Here is a 10,589-nt window from a genome sequence, read left to right as displayed (position 1 = left end):
TAAAGACTTATAAACTATGAAGATACACATATGCAGTTATTTAGTAGATACACCTGACATAAAAACCCAACTCAAGTGGTTTGGGACCAGTTGGAGCTCAGAGTGAAGGGGAAGCAGTTAACCAGAGCTCAGCACCTCTAGAACTCCTTTAATACAGCTGGAGAACCATTCCAGGTTCTACCTCATGAAGCCTGAGACTGAGAGAATCAGCCAAGACTCGCCAAAGTCAGCATCAATGCAAAAGGTACTAATCTATATAAAACATATTTTGTTGCTTCGTAATTGTATATGCGGCCCTAGGGTACTAGTGCATCTCAAAAAAAAAATAGAATACCATTGAAAAGTTACTTTATTTCAGTAACTTATTTAAAAATGTGAAACACACACAGTGGACCAACACCAGCAGATGACGTGGCTCTCCAAACCATCAGTTAATTTTGCATTTAATTTGTAAATCAAGGGAGCAGAGTCTGGAGGAAGAGTGGAGAGACACACAGTCCAAACTGCTCGAGGTCTAGTGTGAAGTTTCCACCAATCAGTGATGGTTTGGAGAGACATGTCATCTGCTGGTGTTGATCCACTGTGTTTTATTATCAAGTCTAAAGTCAGTGCAGTGCTTTCCCACAAAATCTTACAGAACTTCATGCTTCTTCCCTCTGCTGACAACGTTTATGGAGATGTGAATATATAAATATTTTATTAATATAAACGTTTTACATTTTGAAATGAATTACTGAAATTAAGTTAGTTTTTATTGATATTTTTAACTTTTTGAGATGCACTAGTATACATGAGATGATCAGCAGCAGTTATGGAACAAAATTTTATGAGGACTTAATGTTTAACTAGAATGGAACCATAATTTGAATCTATTACCTATTAATTTTATCAAACATCCTTTACCTCTACACCACCAGGAATCAAATTCAACAGTGTTTTAAGACATATGTTCTGATCAAGATCATAATCAGTCAATCCTCCTCTCTTTCTCAACCAATCCCTGCTTATCCTGCCTTCATGTGCTAGTCGTAGTACCTTACTTTACACTTGTGAAGTCAAAATTACCAGAATGTCACATTCGAATGCTGAGTTGTTGTAACTTGCTGGAGCAACAGGAAAATTGGTAGATTTCAAGTTCCTCTTCACCTTTAGCTGCAACTCCACTGATTGTACCATCCAATACTAAATGTGTCTTCTTCAAAGAGTTCATGTTAAAAGCTTACAACCTATCAAATTATCTGAAGAAGTATTAAATTATCTTCAAGTATCCAACTTTAAAGACTATAGTCTTACCTGTGTTGTCAATTATAGTGAAAAGGTGATTTTGTGTTTTGTCTGGATGAATAATGCTCTTGTAAACTTTATTATGCTGTTTTTACCAGATGTTACAGTTTAACATTGTTATAAAAAAAATCTTAATATATATATTTATTACTATCTTCGTTTACATATAGTTTTAACACACAAATAACAAAAAGTTATTTTTCTTCCAAAAGAAATTTGATAATATTGACGGTGACAAACCATGTAGACACATTTTCAAAGAGTAATAAGTAATTTTTCCAAAGAATTAAGACACATTAAAAATGGTTAAAAATGCAGATGAAAGTAAGACTATAGTCTTATGTATTTTGTCCATTTGGGTAAAAAATAAAGGTGATTTTAATGTGATATTTTGATGATTAATGATCATATGAACTCTGTTATGATGTTTTTAAACTGATTTTAGAGATATTTTAGCATTATTTTTATAAACGTACATTTTTAGATTATTTTTTTTATGACACTAAAAATAATGCTCATGAAGATTAGAGTGTATTCTTATGTATTTTGTCAATTTTGCTAAAAAAAAAAAAAAGCAAGGTGATTTTATGTGAAATTTGCATGATTAATTATTTAACTAACTTTAAAATGTTCTAAAAATGCAGGTGAAGGTAAACCTATAGTATTGTGTATTTTTTGTTTTGCTGGAGAAAATGCAAGGTATTTGGGTTATTAATGCTCATTTCTCCAGCAAAACAAATCTATTATAATATTACAGACATTTTAACATTATTTTCAGAAACATAACTTATTCCCACCACTTTACTTCGTGATGGGTATTGAAGCTGTATTAGCTCAACACACCAACAGGGGTAGACACTGCACCAAAAGTCACTTTAACCATCTTTTAATCCTGAATATTTTTTTTTAAATATATCATCAGTATCTAATTAAGAGTGCCAAATAAGGTATACATTTTACTGATGTATACTGAAGTATATGGAAGTGTATACAACTTTAAATTGTATAGAGATTCATATTTTGTTATTAATCCTCATATAGTTCAAATATACTATAATAATTCTAAAATATGTATTTTATTCACAGACAGTGTTCCAATTTGGGTTACAACTGATTTACTGATTTATTTGTGCAGTTCAGGGTAAAAGTGGGTAAAACTTTAAATTGTACAGAGATTAATATTTTATAAGGAATCCCCATATAGTTCAAATAAACTATTTATTATTTTTATTATATATTATTATTATATAAAAAAATGCAATTGTTCACAGGGGACAGTGCTTCAAATTCGGCAAAAACTCATTTACTGATTTATTTGTGCTGATTATGACAGTATTTCACAATTACACTAAAGCATTCCCTTGCAAAAGAAAAGTGAATTAAGTATATTTTTAAAAGTATACTTATTATGGAAAAGTACATAAAATATGTACTTAAATACACATTTAATGTACTATCTTGGAACAACTTATGGCAACTTAAGTATATTTCAGTTGTAATTAAGCTATATTTAAACACGGCATTAAAGCATTAAATTGTCTTTTTTTCGTACAACTTTTGCAAACTTAAGTAGATTTAAGTATGTCATCTTTTTTTAATACTTTTGAAGTATATTGTAAATGTACTACTTTGCGTATTGATGCACATATTGTGTACATCTTAATGCTACTGGAAAAAAATACACTAATGTGCACTTTAAGCAGTATTTAATGCCACTATATATATATATATATATATATATATATATATATATATATATATATATATATATATATATATATATATATATATATATATATAGTCTATCAACACACCATATAATTTAAAGCATCTTGCTTAAAATGCATTTAATGAAAAAATACAAAGAAAGTATATTTAATGTGTGTTTTCATTTTCATGTATATTAAATTGAAAATGCACTTTTAGTATTCTTTACCTAATTCTAATTTGAACATACTTTTAATGCTTTGAAGTATACTTCCTTTTCACAAGGGTTAGAAGAATAATTATACTACAAATAATTATTTATATGTTTTTTTTATATAATATGACTATCATGTACAACTAAATCTTTTTTTTTTCATTCATATGTTGACACCCAATGTGGAAGAAATGCTCACAGTCAGAAGATTAAAGGCTGTTGTCACTTCAGTACACACATTGTGTACATTTAGTTACTTACAGTACCTGCCACTTTATTAGACACGCCTACCTTGTTGAGACAGTGTCTCATCTTATCCAATACAATATTAGTGTTAGTCATCCTGCAGGCCGTCATCAGTGGTCAGTTTCACCATAGAGCCACTCTTGGCTGGACTGTTCTCAAACTAGCAGTGACAATACAGTGTGTGCAAACCCCAGTATTACTTCTGTACAGCCGAGTCTCTGAGACTATAGTGCAACGCAAATGACCAGCCTATGACCATGTCCCTGCTGTGATAAATAAGGTCCAGCTTGCAGGTCTAGTTAGGTAATAACTAGGACCCTTATCCACCCTCCAACCCAACACCAAAAAGATAAATAACACCTAATTTTTGGAATCGCCACAACTAAATCCACAGCAGTCTAGCCCAGGGCATACGTCCTCCCCGCCATGGCAAGCTTTACAACTGGGTGGACAATATAGGCAAAAAAGAGGCATTTAATTTTTAAAAAGCGTAGTTGACGTAGAATTGAAAACATATTGAATTGTTTCTGGTGACTGTTCTTGTTCTATTTCAAAGAAACATGTTCTCTAAAATTGTTTTGGTTACTGAGTTTTACCACAGGTAAATATGGAGACAATATGAAAAATATTAAATAAAATTTATTTTCCTAACTTTTGAACATTCAGCAGAAAGTGTTTTCAGTCCCTTGAAAACAAAACAGTGTGAAGGTTGTGGTGTCACTGATGACTGATGAAGGGGGTGGGGTTATCCCAAGATGACCAAGTGGATAAAGGAATTATTGGACACGTTTATATAACCTGATATTGTTTTTTTGCTTTTTTTAAAAGCTAAATGAATAATTGAAACTGTATCAGACTGTATAAAATTGAATAAAATCATAAACGTTCTCTATATTTGTAATAATGTGTTCATTCAGAATAAATCTTGATAAATGTGTTGTTACACAGTGTTTGTGTGAAATTTAAATAACTATGCGGTGGACAAAATGGTGGTACACCATATCTCACCTTGTTTGTTTGGATTCCTTTGCCAGCCTGTCTCTCAAGGCCTGCGTTGGGAAGGCAAAACAATAGAAATGTGGAAAAGCTAAAACAGACTAAAGAACAAGGTTAAACACTGCAGAAGATTTCTGTACTAAAATAGATTCACTGAATTCAAAACTATTTTATACAAAAAAGAGCATCATGACACCTTCAAAAATATCCTCATAGAATATAAGTGCCCAAACATGGGCATAGCCAGCCCTTTATGGGTTGCTAGTATTCTTACAGGTAAAAGTTAAAAGTGTTTTTTTTTTTATCAGGCATGTGTCTAGGAAACAAAACTGAAACAAATGTTCAAACCTCATAAAACAGGTAATTAAACAAAATTTTAAGAGCAAAAACACAACAGCCCCCCATCGCATGGTACACTTTCTCTTCGCTCTACCATACACTCAGCATACACACACACACACACACACATTTACTCACCATTACACAGCACTCTTTATACTTTCACTGTCTAACATTTTTATTTCATTAATGCTAATACTACTGCAGTCAGCCAGCGTCCTCTGTTTAAATTGAAGTGCGAGAAGCTAGCTTTTGGGACATTGGACAATCTGTTTTTTTTTATACAATAAATAAGAAAAGATAATGAAGAATGCAAACAAATACAGTATGTAAAAATATGTACGTGCATTTTTCTTATTATATGCTGTCACATTTGCCTAATAGCTTGTGTGTCTGATTTTAATCCATTTCTTTTGATAAGAAACACTCACTCCTACTGTAACCACAAAGAAAGTTTTTTTTTTGGTTAAAAACCCTAAAACTCTGATCCTAGAATCGCCCCTGTGCCCAACCGGTAAGACTGGTTGCTTATAGTCCTTGACAATCCCTTAAACCATACAAATATGAGCCAACAAACACAAACCTGTCCTGACTGGCAGTGAAAGTAAGACAAAGCAGTTTACCACCCGAAAGTCTGGTCTAGAGTCTTAACCCAGTTAGTTTTGGTTTCACACTGCAGTTTCGTGAGTGCACTAAAGAACTTTACTACATCCTGTCGTCATCACCTACATGGACTGGTTTGTAGAACCACTTGACAGATGTTGTGTTAAATACTGCTTGCCTGACAAAATCCGACTCAGCTTCCTGTAACAGAGGGAGTGTAACAGATTCTTCCTCTGACTACTTTAATATCAGTTTATAAATAATGATTAATCTACAGTTACAGTAGATACAGGAATCACCAGAACATTCTGTTGTAAATAAACTTTTTAAAGCTGTGTATGGAGTGGAGTATCAGTATCCAACACAATCAGTATTCACATATGCTGAGCATTTACCACAGGTTACTGTTTGCTTGTGCTAAATGGCAAAGCATGAACAAGCTAGTTAATGCTTAACTATAACTGAAGCACAACACTCACTATAAGAAAGTGTTTACATCTCCCTCATCTGCTGACTAGCCACGGACAGTAGGTACAGATCCCTCCATCAGACGAAGTCTGCTGGCTAATCATGCTTTGTACTGTCTGAGATGCTTAACCAGCAGACCAAAAAGGGCAGAACTTCAACTGATCTAGTGGGTGGGGCTCTAGTGGGAGTTGATGGGTGAGTGGTGGAGTTCAGTGTGGCTTTATGTATGTTTCCTTATTGTTATGTCACAATAAGGGAGCCATCCAAACAGCTCATAGAAGCATATGATTCCTGAATGCACAGATTCACAGAAACCAGATGTGTGGAATGTTTGGCTGCTGGGTGTGTTTATAGGGGCAGTTGAGACCCAAGTGGAAATACAAAGGCAGACATGTGAGTTCTGCATAACATGTTCTCTTAAAAGTGTGTTTTTACACTACAAACAACCGGACTATGGTTCAGTCGGTCCAGACCAACACTATGTGTTAGGGTCGGACTAGATTTTGGCCCATAAGTCCAGACCGCAGCACCTTTCACGCTTCATTTTTGTTCAGAATTCAATGATTTTATGCTTAACAGAACACATAGGAAAGGACTTCCATAGATATGCCTAAACAGCAGCTTGAATGAATGAATGAATGAATGAATGAATGAATAAATATATGGATGAATGAATAAATGGATTGATTGGTTAATAAATAAGTGAATGCATGAATGAATAAATGAATTAATTAATAAATATATGGATTGATTTGTTAATTAATGAGTGAATGAATGAATAAATTAATGAATGAAAAAAATAATGAGTGAGTGAATGGAGGAGTAAATGAAATAATAAATGGTGAATGAATGGATGGGTGAATGAGTAATTAAATGAATGAATGAATAAATGAGTAAGTGAACGGATGAGTGAATTAATGAGTGAGTGAGTGAATGGATGGGTGAATTAATGAATGAGTGAATGGAGTAAATGGATAGGTGAATTAGTAAGTGAGTGACTGTGTGAATGAATGAAGTGAGTGAGTGGAATGTGAGAGCTTTATCAGTAAATCCTGGCTAATCCGGGGTGGAAGATCCAGTCTCCGGGTTTTGGGTGTTTCTTGTTCCCTCTGTGTTTATAAACAGAGGGCGCTGGGACTGGTCAGTGCGGCGTGACGTCAGTGCTCCGCGCGCTGTAAGTGAACGGGACTCGGTGATCTGCGGCGGTTTTTAGGTGAAATTCAGTCCGGGATGTAGATTCACCGCGTGGAGCTGCAGCCGCGGTCAGACCGCGCGGATCTGACGCGCATTCGCTGCGCTGCCGCTGCCACATGTAACGCACGTGTCGTCCGGTTCCTGGAACTGCAGCCCCGTTAACCGTTTCAGTGCCGCAGAGCCCAGAGCGCAGCCGCAGAACACAGCTAATAAATATCGCACAGTTCTCCAATTCTAATGCACGGAGATAACGCTGATCTACAATATCACAATTTATTTTTTTGTGCGAATCTATTTTTTATTAATTCAAAGTTATGGTTTCATGTGTTATTTATATTAAACTTTATTTATATTAAATATGCTCATCTTTTTTTCTATTCGTATATCGTTTACTGTGCTCTTTTTAACGTTGATTCAAATGTTCAACACTTTCATCACTAACCAATTCCTAGGGTTATTTTTTTTCATTATCAGCATTAAAAGATGTAATGCAACAAAAAAAAACATGTATTCAATGTTCCTTGCTTTCAAGGCTGTGAGCTTTACTAATAGCAAAAACATTTAAGAAACCTTAATTTTTTAACACTTTTATTTTGATGATAAGGAAAGAACCTTGCATTGGTTTGTGGTGAAATTCTGACATTGAATCAACGTTCATTCAATGGCTTTGAATGGTAGTGGCTATAAATATACCCTGCACTACAATGCTTTCAGTCATATAAAAATAATAGGGGGGGGGGGGGGGGGGTCCTTTAAATAAATGTTGATTCAGAGTCAGAATTTTATCACTAACCAATGCATATTAGGCAATGGTAAATAAAGTTAGTTTAAATATTTTAAGATATTCATAATCATAATTAAAAGATGTAATGCACCCAAAAATAACATTTATTTTTTCACGTATGACTATCTGTGACCTTGTATTGTACATGTAACTTAGTGTGTTTATATTTATTTATTTATTCTTTTTTAACTTTGGGAAGGAGAGTAACGCAGTTGCAATCCTCTGTATGTCCTCTACATATTCAGTATTGACAATAAAACTGGACTTGATAATACTTTGTGAGCACAGTACAACCTATGAAGCATTAATCGCAAACAAGATATACATATTTAATATAAGTAAGTTTTATTAAAAAACAACACATATAAAACCGTAATCAATGTTTGCACAAACAAGTACATTCTGACGCTGTAGGTCAGTGTAGTTTCAGTGCATTAGTGATGTAAAAGTGAACGTTGATTGAACATTGAGCTGTATGTGTGAGACCGCAGTCCGTTCCAGTTGCGGATCCAGGATCCAGGCCGTGTATTTGCGGCCGCCCTCTCCGTGTTGTGAGGAGCACCAACAGCAACAGAGCGAAGCCTGCTCCGCCGCCGCATTCACTAACTCCCGTACAAGTTCGCAGGAAAGATGGCCGATTTCGGGGACGACACCGGGGCCAGGGCACTGCTGGCCCTCAAATCCGCGCCGTGTAGCCCGGTCAGAGTCGCCGTGCCGACCGTCTACACGCTGCCGTCGAGCGTGACCGGAGTCTCGGCCGTGGCGCTGAATCCCCCTCCGCAGGCCCTCGCCCGCCTGGAAGGCCGGGACTTCGAGTTCGTCATGCGGCAGAGGACCGTGACCGTGGGCCGCAACTCGTCCCATGGCTCCGTGGACGTCAACATGGGCCACTCCAGCTTCATCTCCAGGCGACACCTGCAGATCACCTTCGAGGAGCCCAACTTCTACCTGCGCTGCCTCGGCAAGAACGGCGTGTTCGTGGACGGCGTGTTCCAACGGAGAGGCGCCCCTCCGATTCAGCTGCCGAGGGAGTGAGTGAGCTTGTGCTGCTGGGGTTACTAACGCTGCAGCGCCCATACTGTAAACCTGCTGCTGAGAGCTAGCCAAATAGCTAAGTAAATAGCTAGCATGATTAGCAAGCTAGCTGGCTAACTAAATTAGCTAACCTAGCTCGATAGATAGTGTACAATGCTTTGAATGGGACGTGACAGCTCCCCAAGCTGATTGTGCTTATCTTTTTATAGCGAGTTTAATAGCTAGGGTGTATTTTTATATATGTAACAGTAGTTTATTTATTTAAACTAGTATTTTTGTACAGGGGAGATTTGTATCACTTTGTATACACCTAAAAATACACAGAGAACAGTAACGTTAAATTAATTAAATTTAAAACAAGCAAAATGCATAGACATTAATGCACTAGTTAATGACTAAAACATTAATCTACATAGCTGAAGAAAATTATCTAACGTTATCGTAGTAATATATGTACACAAATATATACATACAAACACACACACACACAAGGCTTCGGGACTGTGTACTGTCTATGAATGGGACATAACAGCTCTCCAGGTTGGTTGTGCTTATCTTATTATAGCTAGCTTACTAGCTAGGGTTTAGTTATTTTAGATATTTTTTATTTAAACTATTGATTGTTTTACTGTGTATACTTAAAACAAAAATAGAGAAACAATAAATAAATGTAAGCTTTAAATATGTAAAATACATAGACACATACATTTTATTTATAGAGGGGTATACACGGGTGATTGTAGCACTTTGTATAAAGCTAAAGTAAATAAATTAAAGTAAAAAATACGTGAAATGCATAGACATTAGGACAAAGCAATATATGGTGTGTGTCTAGTTAATAACCGAAAACAAACACATTCCAACATGCATTTAGTAAAAATGTAATATAAACAGTCAATGTACTTATGTGATTGTATAATTTAGTATACGCCTAAAAATTGAGAAACAGTAAATAGATTAATCAATAAATAAATAAAATGCATGGACATTAGTTAATAACAAATAAACACACAGTACACATTTATAGCTAGTTTTTATGTATTTAAACAGTAAATGTACAGTGGTGTTTGTATAATTTTGTATACATCTAATAAATAAATTAGTAGGTGCATATGTAGATAGATAAATAGATAGATGATAAACAAATTAAACTAAGAAAAATATATAAAAAAATACTCATGCATGTAGTTGGTATACTAACCTAGTAGTTAGCTAGTTTTCAAGGCTGAAAGACTGAGTACAGTTTTTGAATGGGATGTGACAGCTAGCTATTTGTTCAGTCTTGAGAAGTTTGAATAGCTAGATAATTAGTTAGTTGGTATTAGCTAACTAGCTTTTAGCTATATGAGCTATAGTTTGCTAGATTATGTCTGGAGCCTTCTAAATAAATAAATGACCAGGCAGTGTTCCAACCCTTGAATCTCACCCCCTTCAGGACTTTTATTTACGGTAACAATCTGGTGGTATCTAGCTAGCAAACAGTGTTAAAGCTGTTTTGTTTAATTTTAGAGTAAAAACAGGCAATTTTGGGTTCTTCTGGTGCAGATTAAAGGACAGGCTGAGAAACATTCAGACCGTAATGCCCTTCAGAGCTGGCTTAAAGATAGTGAGCTAGGTAACTAGTTAAGCCTCAGATGGGGCGGATTAAAGGCCGATTTGTTTAAGGTGTTGGCTAACTATGCTCCAAACAGCAGCGGTATTGGCATATTGGGAAGTGCT

At 35.3% G+C, this 10,589-nt stretch overlaps 1 protein-coding gene across 1 annotated transcript in view; it reads left to right on the top strand.

Moving 5' to 3' along the window:
• Positions 1-8,385: 8,385 nt before the first annotated feature.
• Positions 8,386-10,589, top strand: part of foxk1 (forkhead box K1) — a 39,147-nt gene continuing 36,943 nt past the window's right edge. Inside the window, exon 1 of the mRNA XM_007247819.4 lies at positions 8,386-8,866. Within this exon, the coding sequence (XP_007247881.3) occupies positions 8,466-8,866 (401 nt within the window). The 5' untranslated portion in view covers positions 8,386-8,465. The remainder of the gene's footprint in view (positions 8,867-10,589) is intronic.

This window comes from Astyanax mexicanus, chromosome 3, assembly GCF_023375975.1.
Source record: "Astyanax mexicanus isolate ESR-SI-001 chromosome 3, AstMex3_surface, whole genome shotgun sequence".
NCBI lineage: Eukaryota > Metazoa > Chordata > Actinopteri > Characiformes > Acestrorhamphidae > Astyanax > Astyanax mexicanus.
Note: the sequence above shows the minus strand (reverse complement) of the source record. Positions and strands in the feature narration are given on the sequence as shown.